At 40.7% G+C, this 26,022-nt stretch overlaps 1 protein-coding gene and 1 long non-coding RNA gene across 2 annotated transcripts in view; one reads left to right on the top strand and one right to left on the bottom strand.

Annotated features, from left to right (window-relative positions):
• LOC148346230 (uncharacterized) overlaps positions 1-26,022 on the top strand; it is a 145,123-nt gene that overhangs the window by 25,779 nt on the left and 93,322 nt on the right. The window lies entirely within an intron of this gene.
• On the bottom strand, positions 9,591-24,230 carry smpdl3a (sphingomyelin phosphodiesterase acid like 3A). Its single transcript, XM_088324962.1, has 9 exons — positions 24,077-24,230; positions 23,645-24,007; positions 18,772-18,988; positions 18,445-18,589; positions 18,278-18,374; positions 15,930-16,093; positions 14,980-15,160; positions 12,664-12,785; positions 9,591-12,528 (listed from the first exon to the last, which is right to left on the bottom strand). Exons 2-9 carry the CDS (start codon positions 23,778-23,780, stop codon positions 12,193-12,195), a joined length of 1,398 nt encoding a protein of 465 aa, XP_088181088.1. The 5' UTR covers positions 23,781-24,007; positions 24,077-24,230; the 3' UTR covers positions 9,591-12,192.

The raw sequence follows: 26,022 nt of genomic DNA, 5'->3' as shown, positions 1-26,022 counted from the left end.
AAAAAGTGTACAAAAAAGGAAAAAGAAGAAAAGAAAAATGGAATAGAAGAAAGTAAAATGTAGATATAAAGAAAGAGAAGGGGAAAAGTGAGGAAAGAAAAAAAAGTACAAAAATGAAAGAAGAGAGAGGCATTTGTTTTATTTTTGGTACCCTTAGCAGCAAGATGGCTGACAATCATCTCAGCTCCCTCTAAGTGAGCCTAGTTATGTCAAATAAATGACACATTACTCGTCTCAGCTGTTAGCAAAGAAAGAAAAAGTCTTAAAAAATGAAAAAGATTAGAAAAATTGAATTAAAAGAAAAAAATGTAGATATAAAGAAGGAAAAGGGGAAATGTCAAGTCAAGTCAAGTCATTTTTATTTGTATAGCCCTAAATCACGAAGAGTCTCAAAGGGCTTCACAGATTGTTACACTATATTGCACAAACTATTTTCAACCGACAAGAGGAGTAGGTTATTCGTATGCAATGGAGTAGAAGTGAGTTTTAAGTGTGAGGAAAGGAAAAATGGTACAAAAAAGAAAATATGGATAAAATAGAATAGAATAGAATATACCTTTATTGTCATTGTTACAAAATGGGTTAACGTATTGTGACAACGAAATTGGGCATGACACTCCAGTATCACACATTCACAGTGAGATAAAAAAACAAGAAGATAAAGGAACAGTGAAGATAAGGTTATGAAACAAGGAGGATAAGGCTATAGTTATAATTTACATGATATTTACACAAGAAATGTCGGCATGTAGGATGTTACATACAGTTGGTATCGTAATACAGTTGGTATTGTAAGTTGGTATACTTGTGGCATACTTCATATGGACTTCAATATAAAATGATAAAGGTTCTTTTTGACTGTAATTGATCCACACCATTTTTCTCAAATTCTTTAAATGTTTTTTTTTTTCTGGGGGGTTACTGTAGCAGCAAGATGGCGGACAATAATGTCACCTCCCTCTAATGGAGCCTTTATGGAAAAAAAAAATAATTTCTTGACCTACTAGTATTCAAAAAATGCACTATTATATGACATTTTTCATGTATATTTTCCTATTCATAATCACATACTTTTTAACTCTACTTTGTCTTAATTTGGTATTTATTATTTACTTGTTTAATTTTTGTTTTTTTGTGTACAGCGACCTTGAGTGTCCTGAAAGGCGCTCTGAAGTAGAATGTAATATTATTATCTAAACAAATAATCTTTATTTCTAATAAATTGTTGTTTTTTTCTACCAGTAAATAATACACAATGTCCCTTTAAGGTCCCTGACACCCCCCCTAAAACTCCTCCCCTACTGGGTAAACTCAGTGAACTGCAGACATGGAATGGGCGAGGTCATGATGGAGTGATGGCGGTAGAAGACAAGTTGAATGGAGGGATTTGAAGAAGGAGAAGAGACATTAGTAGGAAACCTTCACCTATGAACTGTATTTGAGGGTGACAGACTGGGGGGCCCCAACTTCAAACCAAGGCATACACACAACACTCAACTTCAATTAGAGTATACTTCTTTCCACATTTTGCGCTCACCTCTATATAAATGCGTAGAGGGTCCGACCGATGAAACCAGGGGTCCCCAAACGTTTTCCCCGTGAGGGCCACGTCACTCCTGGTTTCTCCGATGAGGGTCCGGGGTCAGTTTGTAACGGGAAATCGTGATTGCAGCAGTGCCTACATGTAAAAATGAATTGTTTTCCAGAGTCTTCACAGAACAAAAGTCAGAAAATAAATCAAAATATAGCTTATAAAATTAGAATAATACTCAAATAAGACAGGATGGGACAAATGGGATCGATACCGGATACTGGAGCAAGATACTGGACAGGACGAGACAGACGGGATCGATACTGGGTTCTTCAAAGAAAAAACACAATAGAACATAGACTTTTATATGTATACTCCTGTAACATAACATGTCCAAGATCAGATCTGGACCACCACTAAAATAGATTACTTACGAATAGGCATGGGATTTTATCTCATTATAACACTATTTTTAGCCACGTACCAAAGACGAATGTTAAATCCGTTGTACATCTCACATATTACAATGACAATAAACTTGATTCTATTATTTTTATTCCAAACATTGTAAGTGACGAATTTATTGTCATTGTAACATGTGAAATGCACATTGAAATCAACATTTGTCTCTGGTACCGTGACCAAAGATAATATGCCTTCTCATATGTTATCTATATCATTGGGAGTTCTGTGTAAGGAGTTGAGTGCTCTGGCCACCACAACCCGGATTGAAATCAAGTTGAAGTCTTCACTGAAATCAACACACTATGGTGGATGAATACACGGAAAATATTTAACGGAGGGAAAGTAAGGTTTGGGTTTGGATTCAGATTGGGGGGGGAGAACTCTTTTCAGCCTCCGGTAGCACAATTGCTAGATACGGTACGGCGTTAGCATCCATGAGTACTTCTGCAAACAATGGACGCATCGTGGTGGCGTTCACACAGGAGATTGCATAGAATTCGCATTTAGTTGAAACAAACTCACAAAAATATCGGATTTCACCCAGAAATTGAGCATTAAGACTGCAGTGTGAGCCATGTCCGCCACTTTACATGCGTTGGAAATTAATATCAAAATGTACCGTTTACCAAATTGTTCGAATTAGTTATCTGACTCCATTAACCAAAAACAATCTACATTCACCCAACAATTTATGCGCACTTGTTTCTTGAGGGAAAAGATGAACAAGAAAGCAGACATTTTCACACGGGGGCAGATTTAATTTCATTAACAATTTAACTAAGTGACCTCCATCGAAAACGGCCGAATTTGTGTCGTTGGCGTCTGCGGGAAGCCTTTTTCTCAAGTCCTTTAGCTCTCTCCTATTGGCCATCTAACCCCGCATAATGGCGTGCTGACTCCTCCCATGGGCGTGCCAAGGAAGCCCCCCCCTGGGCTTAAACATCATGTCGAAGAGCGTTGCGATGTCTGGAATACTCAAAACAACACCGAGCGTTTTTACTTCATCAGGGCCTTTCTGCGTCTGGATGTGCGGATTATCTCATCAGCCTTAAGTCCCGTTCCCGCTGTTCCTGTAAACAGCATTTTCCACCAGGGTGCCCAGCCAGTGAATATCTCATCTCATCTCATTAGCTGCACCGCTTATCCTCAGTAGGGTCGCGGGGGTGCTGGAGCCCATCCCAACAATCATCGGGCAGTGGGCAGGGGACACCCTGAACTGGTTGCCAGACAACTCGCTCGCGCATTCACACCTAGGGACAATTTGGACCGGCCAATCCACCTGAAATGCATGTCTTTGGAATGTGGGAGAAAAACCGGAGTGCTCGGAGGAAACCCACGCAAGCACGGGGAGAACATACAAACTCCGCACAGTAAGTCCGGTAGCTGGATTTGAACCCACACAGGAGGTTCCCAAGACCTTAGAACTGTGCCGCACACGCGCTAACCACTGCGCCGCCGTGCTGCCCGCATTAAATGTAATTTGTATTTGATCGTATAATATCCTTTATAGTCAATTGTATAAAATCCTTCACATGCAACACAGGGCGCGCCGCACAGTTTGAAGAAAATCAGAGACTTTTATGTGTGCCTAGTCGTAAAAATACAGTATATTAGTTACGCAGTGGTTAGCGCTTGTGCGGCACAGTTCATGTCATGGGAACCTGTCGTGGGTTCAAATCCAGCTCCAGACTTCCTGTGCGGAGTTTGTATGTTCTCCCCGTGCTTGCGTGGGTTTCCTCCGGGCACTCCGGTTTCCTCCCACGTTCCAAAAACATGCATTTCAGGTGAATTGGCCGGTCCAAATTGTCCCTAGGTGTGAATGAGCGAATGAGTTGTCTGTCCCTGTGTGCCCTGCGATTGGCTGGCAACCAGTTCAGGGTGTCCCCTGCCCACTGCCCGGAGATGGCTGGGATGGGCTCCAGCCCCCCCGCGACCCTAATGAGGATAAGCGGTACGGCTGATGAGATGAGATGAGACATTTATAGCTTGTGGTGTATTCAATCACGAAAATGTGCCTCATATCAAATAAGGTTGAAAAATCGTTTTGGACTACCACGTTGTGGCGTGGGAAAGCAATACATAACAGTACATTCCAACTCCGGGTTGATGTGTCTAGTGAGTAAATTCAGATTAGGAAACAAACGGTGGCACGGATGTGTCATCGTGGAGTAACGTGCCAGCCGATTGGCCGAGAATGTGTAATGAGGAGCGGGAGCCATTCGGACTTTTGAGGGTTAGTGGTCCAAACTCGATCATCAACAAACACACTCACACACACGGATGATAAATGGGCCTATTCAAAGCGCCAGACAAACGACAAATGAAGCATGAAGGAAAAAAGAGAGAAAGAGAAACTGCTAAAACCTCCCATCACCCCTCCCTCAAACAAAATCCTCACTAACACACCCACCGACCCACACTACTCACATCATAGTCGGTCTCTATTATGGAGTGTGTGAGACTTGGCAGGAGGGTAATATCTCACGGGAGTCCCAAATAAAAAGACCACTATGGGCATGATGTCGCCCCCTCCCCCCTTTCCGAGCCTGAAAAACTTCATTTTATGGAAGCTTTTATTGTGTGCGTTAACAATGGGAAACATGCGAGCAGGACTGGTGAAGTAGCAAAGCGAACACACTCCAAAATGAAATAAACACGCCATAAATACACAACAGGATACAGCACTTTCATAATCTGGTTGCCGTTAGCCCGCTTATCAGAGATAAGCTGAGCCTCGGCATTGATGGGCAGAGGTATGCGAAAACACTCATACTAAATTTTGAGTATCATACGATACAACGTTATTACGAGGTTAATTATTGGAAGTAGGGTTCAATAACCTGAGTCAACAAGTGGTGAGCTGTTTTCAGAACAGGACCGCAGGCTCCTCAGCGGCCTCTAGGGGGCAACCTGATTTAAGCTTATTAATATTAATGTAATTATTATTATTGTTGTCATTACTAATGTAATAAGTGAGACGGGCTCAGGAATATTGTTATATATTAATGTCACGGTTGCCCATTGCACTCACTTGGGCCCGCCTGTTTGGCGCCAGCTGCTGCTTGTTGCCTGATTGGCTTCCCTCCTGTTTAAACTCAGTGCTCTCATTCACTCCTTGTCAGTCCGTCAACGAACCTCTGCACTTGCAAGACATGTATTCTGACTTTGTCTGGTATCCTGCTTGTGTATCCAGTATCGATCCCGCCTGTCTCGTCCTGTCCGGTATCTTGCTCCAGTCTCCGGCATCGATTCCGTCTGTCTTGTCCTGTCCGGTATCCTGCGCCAGTCTCCATCCCGTCTGTCTCATCCCATCTGGTATCCTGTGCCAGTCTCCAGTATCGACTCCGCCTGTCTCGTCCTGTCCAGTATCTTGCTACAGTCTCCAGTATTCAGTATTGATCCCGTCTGTCTCGTCCTGTCCGGTATCTTGCGCCAGTATCCAGTATCAATTTAATCTGTCCCGTCCTGTCCGGTATCTTACTTGTGTATCCAGTATCGATTCCATCGGTCCTGCCTGTCCGGTATCTTGCTTGTGTATCCAGTATCGACCCCGGCTGTCTCGTCCTGTCCGGTATCTTGCTCCATCGATCTTTCTCGTCCTGTCCGGTATCTTGGGACAGTATCCAGTATCGATCCCATCTGTCCTGTCCTGTATCTTACTTGTGTATCCAGTATCCGGTATCGATTCCATCTGTCCTGCCTGTCCGGGATTATGCTTGTGTATCCAGTATCCGGTATCAATCCCGTCTGTCCTGTCCTGTATCTTGCATGTCTATCAGGTATTAATCCCGTCTTTTCCGTCCTGTCCAGTATCTTGCTCGTGTATCAGGAATCGATCCCGTCTGTTCCGTCCTGTCCGATATCTTGGTCGTGTATCAGCTATCAATCCCGTCTGTTCCGTCCTGTCCGGTATCTGCTCGTGTATCTGCTATCAATCCCGTCTGTCCTTTTTGGTTTCGATCTCGTCTGCCTCTGGCTCTTATCTTATCCTCCTCTTTAAAATCTTTATTACCTGTTTACCTTGGAGTGTCATGTATAATCTTGTTACATATAATGTGATTATCAATGACACAAAAGACAATTTAATTCTAAAATATATATCATCCTTTAATCACATGACTGTCCATCACGGCTGCAGTGTACAGACAACAGAAAGACGGATTAACATTAGCGCGGGGCTAGTTGAAGTCGGAACATTTCTCAACACTTGACCACATTAATCGCTAATCTCACTGACAAGGGCTAAACAAAAAGGCCTTTTCTAAAAAAGGATTATTAGACTCGTGCCAGAAGGAAAAGGTTAGCTGAGGTCAGCTCGACTCCCCAAGATTGTATGAGGAACTTTTTAAATGTTTTAAATCGTAGCAAGGCGTTTTCAGACGTCATCTGGGGTCAACCTCGAGTCCCGTAGATTTCCTATGACACTCGATTTAAGCTTTGTGGGATTTTATTAGGGAGAGGTTATTTGTCATGTTTATATATTGAATAGAGTTTATTACCCACTAAGAGACAAAACTTTGTCAGAATGATTGTATGAATGTTGTTTATGAGCTTTCTGTGGTTGGGTGTGTGCTCTCTAGTGATGGGTCGTTTGCGAACAAAATGGCTCTAGGAGCTGGCTCCATTGAAAGACTCTCTTTTACTCTTCTTTTTATTTGACTATTTAACTCCTTCTTTGTTTCTCTCTTTCTAGCTTTCACTCTCTGTCACATTCTCTTCTGTCTCTGGTTCTCCCACTCCTTCTCACTCTTTGTCCATCTTGTTTATTCTCTTTCCGTCCCTTTTTGCTTTCGCTCTCTGTCCAATTTTCTCTTTCTACCTCTCGCTGTCGTTCTCCGCTCTCCGTCCCTCTTCCTACTTTTTTCTTCTTCTCCAGCTCACTTTCCCCCTCTTTCACTATATTTCTTTCTTTCCATTTATCTTTCCTTCTCTATCTTTCTGTTCCTCTCTTACTATCCCTTTCTCGCTCTTTCTATCCCTCACTTCTCTCCTTCTCTTCTGTCTTTCTTTCCCTTTCTCTCTTTCTTATTATCAATCAATTTCTATCTCCCTCTCTCTCTTAAAGGCACTTGTGACTAGTCAATATGAGTGGCGTCATATCTGTTATCTGCTCATTGTAAACAGTTTGGGAGTTAAAATGAGGTTAAAGTTCACTGCATATTCAAACAATAAAGGCTATCATATTAAGTTGCATATACATTTTCCAAATGAATTAATTTTTTTATACTGTTCCTTTATTATTGGTTGTATATCATAAAAAACAAAAAAACAAAAACTGAAGAGTCGTTTCGGAGCTCTCGAGTGAGCTGAGCTGAAAGAGCCGGTTCTCTAAAAAGACAGAGTTCCCATCAATACTCTGCAGAAATCCCCCCCGCCCCCTAAACCCTAAGAAATAAGTGGTCAAAGCAAGAAAAAAGGAGACAAGCTTTGTTTGCACACACGCAGCGCTTGGCTGATGTTACCATGGTGACAGCCTCCCAGAAGACTGGCCGTGCTCACCCGCCAGTATGCCGTTACCACGGTGACACCCCGGCCCCGCAAGCTAAAGGATTGGGGGTCGGGGAGGATAAGAGGTGAACTTCTCACCATTCATCATTCATCTTAACTTCTTTTTTTCCTTCTTCTGACACTTTCTGGACATTCTTTCAGGGCTTTTTGGAAGGTACACACGAAGCAGTCGGATGTTTTAAAACAGGGGGCTTGTGAATATTGGGGGTGGGTGAGGTAGAGGGGCGGGGGAGGTACACAATAGCTCTGGAATGGGCCCAGAACATTCAAAGACGGAGAAGTTGGCAGGGGGGCAACGGGGGGCCAAAAGCGGGGGCCGAGTCAAATGAGGTCAGTGGCTGTTCTCTTTTTCTACCCACTTTCAAAGTTTTAACAAATGAGGTATTATATTCGCTTCCTTCTAATGTGGAGGAATGTGCTAGCTGATATTTTCATACAATTGGGTTTTGAGTATTAGCTAATGTATTTTTTGGACTATAAGGCGCACCTAAAAAACACCAATTTGGCCTGAAATCTGAAAGTGCGCCTTATATACTGCAGAATACGGTGGATAGGGTTGAAAATGCCTATATAAATCATAGTTATCTGTCGGTATTCGAGCAATGATTGGTCAATCAATTAATATTGCTTACCGAGATCGCAATACATTGTATGCAACGGAAGCTAAACCTGAGTAGTGGCGGTGAGAGCACAGACACTTTACCACTAGAGGTCCGGATGACATTTAAAAATGCATTCGAGATTTTCTTATTATCACACTATTCTTACGGTGCCAGCAACATGGATTTGCATAGTGCACTCTGATAGGTTGAACAGTCTCTCTTAACATTTGTTGTTGAAGAAGTGGAGAGCGCCGACACTTTACCACTAGAAGTACAGATGACATCATACTATTTTTACGGTGCCAGCAACAATTAACGTTGCCAAGGGTTACCCTAAAAAATCCTAGGTTACAGGACATCTGTTTTTGATGCACTATACTATGATAATGGTGAAATCCAGAATGCACTATGCAAATCGGTGTTGTTAGCACTGTAAAAATTGTGTGATAATAATGAGATAATGAAAAACTCATTTCTAAATTTCATCTGGACCTCTAGTGGTAAAGTGTCGGCGCTCTCACTGCTACTACTCAGGTTTAGCTTTCGTCGTACACAATGATTTGTAATATATAAATATTTTATACACATATTAAACTGCAACATCATGAATGGACAGGTGAAGAAGTGGAAAGACGGTTTAACAGATTAGAATGCCGAACAAAATGCACTATGCAATGTTTCTAGAACTGAGAGTAAAACTAAAGTCAGTTTACTCTCCACCACTGGTGGTCTGGTCATAAAATGTCCGTACTCTAAATGCCTTAAGTTTCAATTTCCTTTGGTAAGCAACTCTTATCAACTGATCTATTAGTGCAATAAAGAGTGAGTGTATAAAGAGCCTACCGTTACACACAGTAGCTCACTGTAGTCTCATCCATCCATTATCTGCACCGCTTATCCTCAGTGGGGTCGCGGGGGTGCTGGAGCCATCTTCGGGCAGGGGACACACTGAACTGGTTGCCAGCCAGTCGCAGGGCACACAGGGACAGACAACTCATTCTCCAATTCACACTTAGGGACAATTTGGACTGGCCAATTAAGCTAACAAACAAAACCGGAGTGCCTGGAGGAAACCCACGCAGAACATGCAAACTCCGCACAGGAAGTCCGGTAGCTGGATTTGAACCCATGACCTCAGAACCGTGCCGCACACGCGCTAACCACTGCGCCGCCGTGCGGCCCACCGTAGTCTCAATTTTATATGAATACTGGTATGTTCTTTCTGCAAGAAAAATAGAAAGTATTGTCAATAAGCTCCTGCTTCAGCCTACTCCCTTTGGGTACGTGTTTATGTATTATATCACTATATTGGACAACTGTTTTGTGCGAATGTTTTGTTTTAGTTTATTAGTGGTTGATGTCGTTTCGTGTTGTGCCTGAATAAAAATCCACAAAAAAAAATATAATGGCAATAAAAATGGCAATGGTGTCATGTCTCGGTAGGGCAGTTGAGTGACACAAAGAAAAAAGTGGGTGCAACAAAGTAAACATTGGGTATCATATTTTAATAACCTTGAAGTAAAATTATCCTCATAACAACAACAAAAATCCCAGAACAAAAAAGCAACTTGGTCAGTGCATCCCTTACAGTTTCCAACTGTGTTGTTAGCATTAGCCTCATAGCATTAGCAATCTTGAGATTTCTATCAAAAATCAAGTAAACAATAAAAAAAACAGAAATAAGAAAAGAAGATTTAGAAGAATCCCCTTCCAACCCTCCTCTTCTTGTCAATAGTATGAAATTTCTCTGAACCCCATTTTCACAAAAAAACATACTTTTGAAAAATAATCCACCTAAACATTTGCAACCATCATCTATTGTGCACCACAACGTTTTGAGAATCATGATCTATGTCAGGTTATTACCAATAAGTTACAAGGCAGCATTCTCTGGTTATTTCGCAAGCTACGTGAGCTGGCATCACGCTATATTGGTTGCCAATTTCATAAAATATACTTTTGAAACAACTTTGCGTGTATTTAAAGGAACCCTGAAGAAGGTTTGCATGTTTGTTTTAGACAAGGCTCATTAAGACCTTTGAGTGGGTCTACTCATGAGCCAAGTTGTGTAAGTTATAAATCACTGAGTGCCAAACACGCATTCGCAGTTTTTTGTGTTAAAAAAAAAAACTCACCTGCCATTTTTCTGGTTTGGGGTATTCTATAAAATATTCCCATGTTCTATCACTGATCTCATATGATGATCATTTTTAACACAACACCAAAATTCACGTTGCCAGGGGTTACCCCAAAAAAATCCTAGGTCACAAACATCTGTTTTTGATGCAGTCATATTACGATAATGGTGACATATAGTTAGGCCCGGAAATATTTGGACAAACACACAATTTTCACAAGTTGGGTTCTACATGAAATCACATTGGACTTAAAATGAAATATCTTGACCAGAATTAAAGTATAATGTTTATTTCCACCGGTTGGAAGACAACATCTGACTAAAAATCAGAGAATTATGTAACTTTTTTTCAAACACACCACCTTTTTATGGGGTCAAATATAATTAGACACTTAGGCATAATCTAAGCAAGTTGTGTTGTGCTAAAACCTTTTGAAACAATCATTGCCTGAAGTCTGTAACCCATGGACAACACCTAACGCCGAGTTTCCTCCTCTTTGGTGCTTTGCCAAGTCTTTACAGCAGCAGCCTTAAGTTGTTGCCTGTTTCGGGGTCTTTCCGCCTTAAGACTCGTCTTGAGCAAGTGAGATTGACTTGGCCATTGCATAATATTCCACGTCTTTGCCCTAATAAACTCCTGGGTTGCTTTTGCTCTGTTGTGTCTCAATGTCAATCTGCACGTGCAGCACTGTCCATATACCTCCTTTGGCCTAATCGGAGCCGAAAGTATATCTTATCTGGTTACTTTTATTTGTTGTAATGTCATCAATGGACACAAGTGACCCAGTGCCCTTGTAAGCCACGCATACCTACTACAGCACACCATGTTTCACAGATTATGTGGTGTGCATTTCATTTTTTCTCTCTCCAAACTATCTTCTTCCCATTATTCCGGTACAAGTTTATCTTAGTCTCATCTGTCCACAGAACATTTTTCCAGAACTGGGCTGGCTTGTTTAGGTGTTTTTTTTAGCAAAGTCATGTTTGGCCTGTCTATTTTGGGACTGATAAAATGCTTGCACTAATTGGTGATCCCTCTGTATTTACTTTCATTAAGTCTTCTATTTATTAAAGACTTAAAAGACTGATGCAACTACTTCCTCGTGTGTTCTTTTCTTCAGTAGATGTTTAAATGGATTTATCTTTATCGTAGAGAGTATTATTGCAGCCTGGTCATCCTAGAAGGGGGCTTAGCTCATGTGCTGTCCCTTCTCAAGGTTTCCTTATGTTCCTCATGTTGAGATTTTTGAGGTTTTCCTTGCCCTCATGTAGGTTTTAGATCAGGGGATGGTGTAATAATAGTCTGTAGTTTGCAATAATCTGTGGTCTGCGCAGCCCTTTGAGACTCCTTGTGATTAAGAGCTATACAAATAAACATGACTTGACTATTCCGGGATCATCCGTCGCGGTTGTCTGTTGCCATCCAGGCCTTTTAGAATTGCCAACCTCACCAGGGCATTCCCTTTTTTATTAGAATGTACATAACTGTTGATTTGGCTTTTCCAGCTATCTATCTTATAGACTTCTTTTTTTGTCTAAGGGCCTTCACCTCCATTTCGATCTCCTTTCAATGCATGATGTGTGGTCACAACATCTTCCAAATGCAAAACCATACACCTACAATCAACTTTATACCTATTGACATAAATACTACTTAATACTTAAAGATAGGTTAACAAGGGAGGAGGCTTCTGACTCAGTTACAGCCCTCAGAGTCAATTGTCCAATTACTTATGGTCCCTTGAAAGAGTATAAAGAGTGTAAAGTGCTATAATTCCTAAACCCCCACCCCGATTGGATGTGGAATGTCTTGTTGCAGCTAGGATTGTGCACTTTAAGCCAATTAATTATCTTTTTGTGATATAGAAAAACTTATGTCACGGTCCAAATATTTTCAGGCCTAACTACAATTCATTGTTGGCAGTTATACATGATGTTTCTCAAGTGCATCAAAGATGATTACTAGAGCGATAATGGAGATGTTGTTGCCCAACCACACAAGCAGAATAGGAGTTGTGGTCCAGGTAGGCCAAAGAGCACAACTGAAGGAGCTTACACTCACCCTTGCACAAAGGCCTGTTATCATAGCTGACCGCGAAGTGCGCAAAATAAGTGTCAAAAGCAGCATCTGACGGCAGCAGCCACAAACGAAGAGCTAGCTTGAATAGGCTGAGCGGTCGCAAGTCCGGTAGGCCGAACGCTTCTGTCATTATGTACTCCAGCTTCCAGTTGGCCTCTTGCTTGAGGTTAGCCTCGGTCAGGTTGAGGAAGTATTGCCAAATGTCCTTGAGATGAAAAACATGTTTCCTTTTTTGATTTTTTGCTCCAATTTCAAATAAACAGACATAAAACTGTATTTTTTCTTATTTTTCATAATAATCTGTGGTGGTGTCAGCATAGTGGGTGGGTTTATGTCTTACCAAAATGCCAAAGTCTTCCTTGTCATACAAATATAACCGCACAGCCGGGTTGTTGGAATACGGCTCCAAAAAGTCTTTGATGGGCGTTACCGCCGGAGACACAAACAAAGAATTCACAGGCTCTGTAAAATGTAAAATATTGATCCATTAACTAATTGCATCATAACTTACTTCCAAAACCACTCATCTGACATATGTATAAGCAGTGATAGCGGAGTACTGCTACCTTAGTATCAGTGCAAATAGCAGATTTTTTTAAGGTATCAGTCACGGTAGCTGAAACCAGTATTGACTCTTGAAATTAAAAGAATAGAAAATTTTCAAAAATATGTGTCCCTTTCTGCAACAAGAAGAGAATTTTATGACGACAGGATTTGCATACTGCAGTGCAAAAACTGGGTATTAAACAGCTCAATTTACAAAACAATTCCAAATACTAATCCATTTTTTTAATCATTTGTCAATGATTTGAGTTACTTTTAATTCGTATTTACAGCCATCAATGCAGTTTGGGATGCCACGTGGTTCTCTCAATCTCCATTTTCTGGCCATTTTGTTAGGTATACTTGGTCATAAAAAGTGAAAAAAAATATCATAATATCAAAGTTTTTTTGGTGCTGTATAGATATTCAAACTACAGCCCAGAAGACATTAGTGGAGTTTTTCTTTGCGGTCCACAGCTTTAGATTGTAGAAAGGTAAAAATGAACTATTACGAATTTTGAAAGTAATGTGATCTTTATTAAATAGACATTTATTTTTGTAAAATTCTAAATTAACGCTATAAAAGTTCTTTATTAACCTACTTGGGTTTATGATTAAAAACAAAACTCAACAAATCAAAACAAATACATAGATTTTTGTGCTTAATAAACTAAAATACAATTTTTTAGCTATCTTTGCATCCTTCAAATTTTCTGTATGTGGCCCACAGAGGAAAACGTTTGGACACTTTCTAGATAATATATGTGAAAGTCAATGCCTGCAGGCAACATTCGGCCCATGAGAAAGTTTTTTACGGCCTACGAGATTTATTAGAACGGGCCCGCAGATCGCAGCAAACCCTCACATGTTTTACATGCACCAGTACTACATTTCCCACAGTGCAACGGTGATGCACATGTGCTTATGCATGCGAGAGATAGCCAGAAAGAACATGAGTTTGATAAACATCTGCCTTTAAATATAATTAGCAGTTACAGTGCTCTGAAAAATTATTTTCCCTCTTACTGATTTTAGTTTTTTTTGCACATTTCTCACTCGCAAAGATTTTACTTCATTAAACCAGTTTTAATATAACACAGTGACAACCCAAGGAAATACAAAATGTAGTTTAGAATGTTAACTCTGTTTAATAAGCCACAAAAAATCAAGAACTATCTGGCGAAAGGTGAAAAAGTAACTGCCCCCTGAACCTAGTAGTGAGTTGGTGCAATTCGTGGGAGCGATAACAGAAGTCAAACGTTTACGATAATTAGTTAACAAGTCTGTCACACCGTCGTGGAGACACTTTGGCCCACTCTTCTTAGAAAAAAAATACTTTTTCAAACAGCGCCAGACAGGCCTAGATTTTTTTGTACCTTAATAAACTGAATCAACATTACAAACTACATTATGTATTTCCTTTGGTGGCCTTTGTGTGATAGAAAAAATGATGTAATGATCTAAAAGCTTTGTGAGTGACAGATCAGCACAAAAACACAGAATTCAGGAAGGGGGCAAATACTTATTTATAGCACTGTACTTTCTGCACTGCATACAAGCAACAAACCATAGTTTCCCTCCCTCCAAAATCTTAAGATTTTAGGTTGGATAGAAGTTGTTGTTGATGGAATTTGAAAATATAGCTTAAGTCAATGTTTGAGATAATAATAATAATAATAATAATAATAATAATTTCCTTGTATTGTCATTCTGTGTAACAATGTACACAGAACGAAATGTCGATTGCACCTGACCCGTTGTAGCGAGCCGATGCAGCCGCAGCCAACAGAGGGCGCCGCCGACCACTTTTTAAGTCTTAGGAATGACTCAGCCGGGGCGCGAACCACCGACCTCCCAGTCTCAAAGCGGGCGCCTTACCATCTAGGCTACTGAGCTGGTATAAGAAAGTATTGCTTCATTTATCTGTCCATATTGGAATACATTTAACGTTCAATTAGGTTCACGAGGTTATATGCATCATTTCAAACATTTTCAAGAAACATTAAATTTGTCCGGCCCCCGGCTGGTAGCAAAACATTGTATTTGGCTCTTCACTATTTTGAATTCTGGTTAATGTGACTAATGTATCCGCATTTTCCCTGCCGGCTGTCACCTGTATTGTCTAGCATCACCATGACGCTGTCTCTGTGCGTGTGTCCGTAGAAATGTCCTGCGATCACATGGCTGAAGCGCTTGTAGATGGCGAGCAGCCTTTCGTTGTGCTCCTCCCTGATGGCCGTCACGTTCCGGGTGAAGGGGAGGAACCCCAGTGGGATGTGAGAGATTATAAACACCTGCTATGACAGATTTCCAGGTTAACCACCAGGTCCCACCACCGAACCATTTTAGGGACTTTCCCAATCACACACAATGAGATAAATACAGTGCCTTGCAAAAGTATGCATGTGTATGCCTGTAGATAATCCAATGTGATGATAGGTCTCTTGGTTGCTTCTGAACGTTTTTTTTCCTGGTTTGGGCCAAAAGTTTAGAGGGACGGCCAGGTTTGCAGTGGTTTTTCATCTTTTGATTTTATTGCTCGCACAGTGCTCTGGGAGATGTGTGAATGTTGTGAAATCATTTTATATCCCATTTCTGCTTAGAATTGCAGCACGGATTTATCCCAGACCTGGCTGGTGTCTCTTTGGTCCTTATAATGTCTGTTCCCCAGTGTGCCTTCTCACAGACTACTGAGCCTACCACAGAATAGATGCATTGAAACTGAGAAATAATGACACGAAAGTGAACTTATTGTCATTGTTAGTCATTTAGGTCAACATTTGATCATTCAGATGTCATAACAGGACCTCTGGTGTCAGTCTGCTAAAATGAGAGAACGGGGGGGATTTTTTTTTGCAACACTTACTCAGAATTTTTGGTGTAAATATAATATAAAATGTTGAAACAATTTGAATCCACTTCAAGATTTTGACTCGCATGCTATTGATTCTTAGAAAAGCCTTTCAGTTTTTTAGCCTCAAGTCTGAAACGTGGCAATAAGACAAAAAGTTCATTGGGTCCCAATACTTTCACAAGACACTGTAATCAATAATGACATTCGACCTTCTCCATGTTGAGGGCTGCCTTTTCAAGCGTGTCCTCCAGCCACTCGTATTGTCCCGCCGGGTCGCTCATGTTGACTGTGGCTAGGTCAGGACCGTAGTAGAGGATGCTGTTGACGCTCACCACCCGTAAGCCCGCACGAACCAACTGCGTGTAGAAACCCCCTGTGGACAGCGGCATGAGATGTCACTTTCATTGTGACACCAGAGGATCTTTCAGATATATCTCTATGTATTTTTTTCACTATAATTATTGAAATGGGCAAAAAAAATCCAACGAGACAACCCTTTTTTTTATCTCGATTGTAGGTAGGTAGGTTGGTAGATCAAATAAGCATTTAAGGTCTCATTCTAGAGGATGAATTTGACTGAAAAGCAAAGTGGGTTTCCAATTATATCCATTGTGTATGTTTCAGAAAAATGCCTCTCCATCCCAAACCATAGTAGTACCATCAGTAGCGGTAACTAGTGAAAGCAACTAATGATGTGGGACATAGGGTTCTGTTTTGTAATACAATTCTTTTGGTACAACTCGTGTGCACTTTGTCATCATGCTGAATCCTATACCAAGACGTTTCCTGCGTCTTCCCCCTTTTTTCCCTTATGACAGCGAATCTACACAACATTTATTTTCTTGTCAAAAGCACACTGAAGAAACAGAGTTCCCAGAAACCAGAAGCAACCTTTTCACGATAAAAATGGATAAAATGTTCAACAACATACAATATCGCCACTAATAAATGCCTCATTTAATGTGAAACTAAATGCATTAATGTGACCAGTCCCCCTAAAAAATAAAATAATTGAAAAGCGACAACATATAGTAAAATTAATAACACAATCCTCCAAAAGGAAAAACAAATCCTTCACCAATGAGGCACATTTTTCAGTCAAAAGTCACGTCTTAGGACCAAAACTGGGGAGGGAAAAAAACAAAACAACAAAAAAAAACCAACATTTTTGCTAGTGTTGTCGAGTTCACGCTCCTTTGAACAAAACAAACGCCTTTCTCTAATGACGTCTTATACTTGTGTAAATCAAAGTAATGAGGTATATTTTAGAGACTACTAGAACCGGGCGTGGGTTGGAAGCAGCACAATCACCAGACATGAGTCTTATGGGCACACACAACTATTATTATTCGCCCCAAAAATTTGCACAGCACTGTTTCCATTGTTTTTCAGGGATGCATATCACGATTAGCTATTTTTTTTAATGAAGAATTTATTCTTGTATTCTGTAGTTTATTTGTTCTTACACTGAAAAGTCAGTACTTTTAATAGACCTTTTGTTGTATCGTAAAGGGATTCCAGTTTAAAGTTTTTTTTATTTTGTTCTACAATTTCATTTGTATTTTATTTTTCTTCTTGTTTCTTTTTTTCTAGCTTTTTAAAAAAAAATCTTGCTTTTTTCTCTTTGATTTTTTCCTGCTAGTTTTCTTTTTTCTTTGTTTTCCTAGCTTTTTGCTTCTTTTGTTCTTGATATATATACTTTTTTCTTTTCCCCCTCCTTTTTTTCCTTTCATGTTTTGATTTTTCCTCTTTTTCTTATTTTTGCCTGTTTTTTTTTATTATTTTCTTTTTCCTTTTTATCCCTTTGTTTCTTTTTCCCAGCTTTTTAATTATTTTTCTATTTTTCCTTTTTTTATTCTTTTAGTTCCTTTTTCCCAGCTTTATACTTCTTATTTTCTTAATTGTCTTTTTTTAATTCAATTTTTTCCTTCTTCTTTTTTTAATTATTATTTTTTTCATATTTCAGACTGCCCTCACCACTAGATCCAGTTTTCTTTGGGTTGGCACGCTTGTTACTGCCTCCTGTGCCATAAATTGTCGTGCCTTCGACCCATCGTTTTTTTACTTGGGCTTGGAATAACGTGAAGCTTGCCTTGGATGCTAATCTTGACTAGGCACTTTTTTCTATGAGGAGATAAGCTGCTGTGTAACACAACGCACAAGGAGAGCACAACAGATCTTATATTGGTATTATCCAAATAATTCCAGTTTAGTTACATTGATGCTGCTGTGGCTTGACCAGATCTCTGATGTTACAGGTCTTGATCTCCATGAGTCTTTCACCAGGTTAAATAAATATTCAGGGCAAAAAACAGTAATGGAAAAAGTGCTCCAATTTTGGATTGATGTTACATTTTAGGGATACCGTAGGTGCCTTGAAGTACCACAAGGCAAATAAGTGCATCCGTTGGAGGACCACAGCACTAAAACCCTAATCGACAGATTTGAATGACTAATTTAGGTTGTTGAAACGGTAAAAAGGTTTTGGTACATAGTCCACACAAGTGCTCCCAAAAGACACACCTCACTGTCGGAAAAAAAAAGTGGCATGGGTAACCTTGTGAGAGGGTTTCCAACGCCTCATCTTCCAGCCAGGGCTCCCACAAGCGAGCGGCAGCCTTGTAAATGTCATTTGTGGAGGTAGGCATCTGATCCTGTCAACATAGAAATTCATGTACTCATACATTTGGCTGGCACAGGATATTAAAAAACAATGTGTGAAACCTGTGGCCAGTAGTCATGGTTTCCAACGGCAGGGAAGACAGTGATATTTGGGAAGTTCTGCCGGATGCTTTGTGTCAGGTTTTTCAAAACCTCGATCACTATGGCCGTGGACAGCTCATTTTTAGGAACGTGAGGTGGACTGTCTCTATGGTAGGGAAAGTCCCATGTCATTAAAAAGTAGCAATTTGTGTAGATTACTAATAACCCAAAAATATCAGTGTGTTTTTCAATAGATGGTGCCTTGTCCTTATTCTGATTCTTAATCCACTTTCTGCTTCCTACTTTTGCAATTCAAAGAAAAAAATTGAAGAAAAATTTCTACAGTACCCGGTCCAAATGATGAAGTCATTCGGTTGTACGAGACCCTTCATGTGTGTAAAAGCCGATTGGATGAGGCTGTACGGCGAATCACACAGGAAGGCCCCAAAGGGACCAGCTCCGGCAGCCGCCTTCCCTTTGGAGGAGAAACACACTTTGGTAGGGTCTGGCGCGAGGTGGTAAGTGGGGTCCAAGTGAAGGTCAGTGATCTGCCAGAATCTTCCCACTATAGAAATAATTGTGCAAAACAAAAAGGTCATTGAGGTGACATTTTATGGGAACATTATTTTTTAGTACGGACAGTTGAAATTTAGAAAAAAAATCAAAATACATGCTGAGTATAATAAGTGTTTCTGTACTGGTACAAAGCTGCAAAGTTTTATGAGTTCCTACAATGTGCAAGGTAAGGTGGAGAGAGCGTAACAATTTGATGATCTATCCATCTGCACCGTTTATCCTCAGTAGGGTCGCGGGAGTGCTGGAGCTCATCCCAGCCATCTTCAGGCAGTGGGCAGGGGACACCCTGAACTGGTTGCCAGCCAGTCGCAGGGCACACAGGGACAGACAACTCACTCTGACATACATGTTTTTGGAATGTAGGAAGAAACCGGAGTGCCCAGTGGAAACCCATGCAAGCACGGTGAGAACATGCAAACTCCACACAAGAAGGCTGCTAGCTGGATTTATTCCTATGACCTCAGAACTGTGCCTTCGCGCTAACCACTCAGCTGCCGTGCCGCCCAATTTTCTGATGTTTTCTTAAATTAAAATCTTACAATGCAGTAAAAAAACTAAAAACGTACCCGCTTCACTTACAGTTCCTGTCATATTCCTGATTTCTAAAGAAACGACAAAAAAAGTGTAGTTGATAGTGTAGTTGTAGCGCCATTAGCTCAGGAGTGCTTGTCTTGGGATCAAGAGGTCGCAGGTTCGATTCCCGGCTCCTCCGTGTTATTTGTCGAAGGGTCTTTGGGCAAGACATTGAATCACTAATGCCCCCGTTAGCAGGTAGTTGCCTTGCATGGCTGACGCTGCTATTGGTTAGTTAGTGTGTAAAAGGGAAAAGTGTGAAGCACATTGTAAAGCGCTTTGGGAAGTCTTCATTGACTTGAAAAGCGCTATATAAATGCAGACAATTTGACATTTAGATCTAATCCCACTTACATCATCTAAATGACATGATTGGATTTTCAACTTGTAGTAAAAATTAGTTCCATCCACTCCACAAACCCAGTAACTTACCCGGTTAAGCCAGAGTTATTCAACCAGTGTGCCGTGGCACACTGGTATACCATTAGAACCTTTCTGGTGTGTCGCATGATAATTTGTTGTAGAGCTGCGTGCTTAACCAAAAGCGAATCGATTTGATGTACTGCGATTGTGTAATCCCAAGATACTGCATTCTTTCTCAAGGATTTATAGTTCCATGTTTGCAAGTGATGGAGTGTTTAAGTAACCAGAATGGTCAGAGTTCGGGTTTTAGCAACACCGGCCAATCAGAGAGATGTTTAAACGACACTATTGTGTTGAAATGACATGTTGTCCTGTTTTGTAAGAGAAGAATTTCTTTTTAATGAGTCTACAAAACCAAAAGAGTCTGTTTTAGGTGGGGAATTTTCAGCTCTAGAGTGGCCTACCGGATCGTTTGTAAAATATTGTGATTCTGGCCAAACTTGCTCTCCTAAGAGAGTGGAGCATCTTTCTGGGAAAGATACTGAGTCAGCAAAACCAAAAATGCCAAGTCATCTTTTGAGCAGTTTTCACATCTGGGGTAGCCTAACTGACTGCCTGTCAGTCGATGTCATTCTGTTCTAGGAGACAGGAATGTCTTTCTGGGACAAAAACGCTGAGTCAACAAAATGAAAAGTGCTGAGTCAGCTTGTTTGGGGCATTATGCACATCTAGGGTAACCTACCTGACTGCCTGTGAAAGATGGTGGTCAAATATCAGGGTTCCTACAGCTTAAGGGAAGTTAAATTAAAGACTTATAAAGACTTTTTAAATGCCATTTGAAATCAAATTCAAGACCAAGTCGACCCCCCCAAAAAAAACCAACAAAGAACAACAACCCACAAATGAAACAAACGAAACTAAAACAAAAACACCACATAAAATTAGAGGCAATTATTTTAAACAAAATTGCTCAATTATTTTTTCTTTTTTAATTACATTTTGATCCAGTTGAAAAAAACGGAGCACTTTCCCAGGTTTTAGACATGGAAAACGCGAGGTTTCCACGGAAGTTAATTGAATTTTTAAAAAAGGCAATTGAAAAATGTTACGAAATCTTTGTAGTTCAAACTAATACAAACCTGATTTATGAGTTTATATTTTTAAGACTTTGGAAAATTGGATTTAAGACAAGTTAACGCCAATTAAGGCCTAATTTTTGGAATAATTAATTTAATGCATTGGCTCCCTGTTAGCTTAAGATGTGATTTTAAGGTTCTGTTGGTCGTATACAAAATCATGCATGGACTTGCTCCCTTTTATCTTTCAGATTTAATTTTGCCATTTTCAGAGTGAAAGCTCCAGTCCGGAGCCTTCGCTCTGAAGATGCTGGTCTACTAGTGATCCCAAGAGCCAAGAAGAGATCCACAGGTTCGAGAGCATTCTCCATTCAGGCCCCAGTCCTGTTGAATGCTCTTCCCCCTGAGATTCGATCTGCAACCTCAGTGGAACTTTTTAAATCTAAGTTTAAAACACAATTGTATTCTATAGAATTTGAATAACCTATATTTTATGTTGACCATATATGTGTATTATTTGTTACAGCAACATCCATTGCAGCCTGGTCATCCTGTGCGGTCCCTTCTCAAGGTTTCTTCATTTTCCTCATGTTGATTGGTTTTTGAGTTTTCCCTTGCCCTCGTGTAGGTTTTAGATCAGGGGATTGTGTCATATTAGTCTGTGGTTTGCAATAATCTGAGGTCTGTGCAGCCCCATTAGACTCTTTGTGATTAAGGGATATACAAATATACATGATTTGACTTGACTTAATGCCTTTTAAGACTATTCAAGAATCTGCGGGAACTCTGTTTATAAACTCCTTCCCCTTTTCCCCTTTTTCTTCCTATCTATCTATCTATCTATCCATCTATGTATCTACCTTGGTCATATCCCTCAAGAGGGGTGACCGACAGCAAGACAAACACATACAATAACAAAGAAAATAAAAGGGGGAAAAAATAGCAAAAAAACACACAATTTTTTGGGGACCATGGCCAACCCAATTGCCCAAACACCCAAGCTAGTTAGGCACCTCGGCCCCTAAGTTGGTCATGCTTTCGTCCCTCCAGATGAAATGGGACAATCTTTTTTTTTTCCTGAACAGACAAAAAAAAACAGTGCTGAGGCAGGTTTTTGGGGCATTTTTCACATCTAGTGTAACCCACCAGCTGCCCGAGAAAACTCCTTACCCCTTTTCTTGGGTGAACACATAAACAAATAAACTGATTTTTATCCTTAAGTCCCAAACGAAAACATAATCACCACCCTCGCTTCCCTAGCCTGTGATAAAAATAACTGAAGAGTTTCAATTACCGAATTTTCCGCACTATAAGGCGCACCGTCTTATAAGGCGCACCTTCAATGAATGATATATTTAAAAACTTTTTCCATACATAAGGCGCATCGCATTATAAGGCGCTATAAGTGCATGCTGGTTTAAGATCAGATAATTGTGCAATTTTGTAATTGTAATCCTGTGCAGTCCTTTGAGACATTTTTGTGATTAAGGGCTATATAAATAAATGTGACTTGACTACAGAAGAGTATGTAGTTACGTTATGCAACCATTAGATGGTGCCGCGATAAAGGGAATGTCAACAAAACAGTCAGATAGGTCAGTCAAACTTTATTAATAGATAACAAACAAGCTTTCCACAACTCAATTCACTCCCAAAATGAATAAACAGCTGTTTTATTATTTTCTCTGAGGTAAAGCATTTTTGTGACCCATCTTTGAACAACTGCAAGGCATAACATTTTACATTTCCTCCATTTAGTCAACACACAAAAAAACGTCTGATACTGTTATGGTAAATTAAACGTTAGTGCAATCGCAATATAGTGACACTCGTAATGTGCAAAAAACGATAACAAGTGCAAAACAATAACAATAAAGCAATAACATAATAACTGTAAAATGTAAAACGTAAACAGCTCATCCTCATGCTTCTTCCACTTCCGCAACATCGATTCATTAATGTTAAACTCTCTTGCTGCTGCTCTATTGCCGTGTTCTACTGCGTGACTGATCGCCTTGAGTTTAAACTCTGCGTTGTAAGCGTGTCTCTTAATAGGAGCCATTTCAGGGTCTTTATACAAACGCACAAATAAAAGAGAATCGTTGTTTAATATTTCCCAGTATGCACAGCGCACTTCTTCTACACGAAAAATGGAGTCGGTGGCTGCTTCTCTGAGTTGCGAGACCTTGCAATCATATATTGAACCAATAATAAGGCGCACCGGATTATAAGGCGCATAGTCAGCTTTTTAAAAAAAATCAGATTTTATGTGCGCCTTATAGTGCATAAAATACGGTATTTGAAAAAAAAGGGGGGGGGGGGGAAACAACAACACAATTTCCTCCTATAAACAACAACAAATACGAGCCCGCCCATTTGCTAACGAATCTCAAGCTATAAAACGCTCAATACTAAAAGTAGTTCCGAATCACGGACCAGCCTTCAGCTGTGATTATGTGTTTCAAACTTATTTGAAGAAGTCCGCCTCTAAGGATAAATTCGTCTTGCTTGACTTAAAAATAACTGCTTTCAGTTTTAAGAAGTGTAGCAACTCAACGCGTCAGCCATTAAAGGTTGGCTTTCACCACTAAGGCGGAAACTTCAAATTCTCCATGTAAGGCCTCACGACTCACCTGAGTCCCTCGTTTCGGCTCTTCTTCCTGAAGGAGCTGCATTCAGCCGTGGTAAGACGCCTCCATGGGTGGTAGTGAATTTCAGAATACCGGCAGCACACAGAAGGAGCACACACAAGGGAAGAAACTTCTTCATGTCGTTTGAAAAAGTGACAGTATCGCTCGGTAAGCTAAGTATTTACTTTTTAGCCATTAGTTGTTGCGGTCAGTGTGTCACGTCACGTGACTCGCTAAGGTTATTTTTGGGTTCAAAGGATGGGCGGGGTTTCGTTTGATTGACTGCTGACGGGGTAGTCACGTGATTTGTAGTCACAAACTGACGCTGATTTATGGTGTCTGTTTGGTGAGGCACTCTAAATAAAACTGCAGATTATTCATAATTTGAGTGGCAGGGCAAAAAAAGCACAATATAAAGACATTTTATTACCTTACCTTGATCTATAAATGAAGTCTATGTGCTGCCCCTTTTGAAGTCCATGCAACTCAGGACAGTAATTTTTGGTTTGAACAATTGTATTGACACTTTTAACAGCAATTAAACACATTTACAATTTCACCATATCCTATTCTAACAAGGTTTCTGGAGGTAAAGTGAAAGTGTGACATTCTGCCTTCGCTCTTTATTTCCGCCAAAGCTTTTAGTTCTTGTTTGATCGCGTCCTTCTTTCATCACAGTGCTCCCCTTTATGATGAGTCGAGGGTTGTTTATCAAAATGGCCACCCCATCGTCACGTTCCTCACCCAAGCCGAGGGCGAGTCTCTTGTTTCCTTGCCCACAAGAAGAAGGAATCGGATTTTTTTCTTCCCCCGCTTCCTCCGGCTCAATTTACATGTTGGTCCTTTTGAATAAGAGCATAAATAGATAGGTAATCCATCCATCCATCCATTATCTGCACCGCTTATCCTCAGTAGGGTCGCGGGGGTGCTGGAGCCCATCCCAGGTATCTTCGGGCAGGGGAGACCCTGAACTGGTTGCCAGCCAGTTGCAGACAGTTGCACTCAGACAGACAACCATTCACTCTCTCATCCACACCTAGGGACAATAGAACCGGCCGATTAATCTGACATGCATGTTTTTGGAATGAGGGAGGAAACCCATGCAGGCCCCGGATAGAACATGCAAACTCCACATGGGTGGATTTAAACCCTGGACCTCTGCACTGGGGGCTGTGCGCTAATCACCCATCCGCCGTTCCGCCTAAATAGGTTATCCTCTATGCACTGGACACTGGATGGTTTGACTTTGTTAGCTTGCTAGTACTATCACTATTTCTATTGTTTTGGGCTGAGGTGTGCGGCAAATCCGAATCCTTGGTCTCACTATCGCCCTCTGCCTTAAGGCTAGAGAGCTGCGTGCCTCACTTTGTACCTTTAGACACTCTGCACAGTAATATGTTACATATTATATTAAAATATTTATAATGGATGCACAGCCACACCTGCCTCCCCTGACTATCTATCTATCTATCTAGACATCTAACTAGACATCTATCTATCTATCTAGACATCTATCTCTCTTAACCATTACCTGACTGGTTAATCACTTTAATAAATTATAAAAGTATATTTTCTTGGATTAATTTGTTTTCTTTTTGGCGGCATTAGCTCAGGAGGTAGAGCGCTCGTCTTGGGATCAAGAGATCGCAGGTTCGATTCCCGGCTCCTCCGTGTTACATGTCGAAGTGTCCTTGGGTAAGACACTGAACCCCTAATGCCCCCAATAAGCAGGTTGGCGCCTTGCATGGCTGCACGGCGGCTATTGGTGTGTGAATGGGTAAGTGTGAAGCACATTGTAAAGCGCTTTGGGAAGTCCATTGACTTGAAAAGCGCTATATAAATGCAGACCATTTACCATTTTTGCCTATCAGCAGACTCCCAGTACAGTAATACATTACATGATTACAATATACATTATAAATAAGACATAGCTTCAACACTGAACAAATATAATAATATAATAATAATAATACAACCATTAAGTATATTTTTATTAATCATTTCCATGATGACAGGTCTCGAATGTACGTCACTGATGTACAAATACATAATAGTCATATACCTAAACTGAATGAAGTACTATACTATCCATCCATTATCTGCACCGCTTATCCTCAGTAGGGTTGCGGGCGTGCTGGAGCCCATCCCAGCTATCTTCGGGCAGTGGGCAGGGGACACCCTGAACTGGTTGCCAGCCAATCGCAGGGCACACGGGGACAGACAACTCACTCGCTCATTCACACCTAGGGACAATTTGGACCGGCCAATCCACCTGAAATGCATGTCTTTGGAATGTGGGAGGAAACCGGAGTACCCGGAGGAAACCCACGCAAGCACGGGGAGAACATGCAAACTCTACACAGGAGGTTCGATCTCATGAC

The sequence above is a fragment of the Urocampus carinirostris genome, chromosome 20, assembly GCF_059441175.1.
Source record: "Urocampus carinirostris isolate Australia breed hairy pipefish chromosome 20, RoL_Ucar_1.0, whole genome shotgun sequence".
Taxonomy (NCBI): domain Eukaryota; kingdom Metazoa; phylum Chordata; class Actinopteri; order Syngnathiformes; family Syngnathidae; genus Urocampus; species Urocampus carinirostris.
Note: the sequence above shows the minus strand (reverse complement) of the source record. Positions and strands in the feature narration are given on the sequence as shown.

What these genes read in the sequence shown, in the direction of transcription:
- smpdl3a (XM_088324962.1), bottom strand. Translation starts at nt 23,780, where the DNA reads ATGAAGAAGTTTCTTCCCTTGTGTGTGCTCCTTCTGTGTGCTGCCGGT. An exon ending in GTTGGAAACCCTCTCACAAG is followed by an intron (nt 16,094 to 18,277) that starts GTTACCCATGCC and finishes CGCTGTCCACAG; the next exon opens with GGGGTTTCTACACGCAGTTG. An exon ending in GGTGATGCTAGACAATACAG is followed by an intron (nt 12,786 to 14,979) that starts GTGACAGCCGGC and finishes TACATTTTACAG; the next exon opens with AGCCTGTGAATTCTTTGTTT.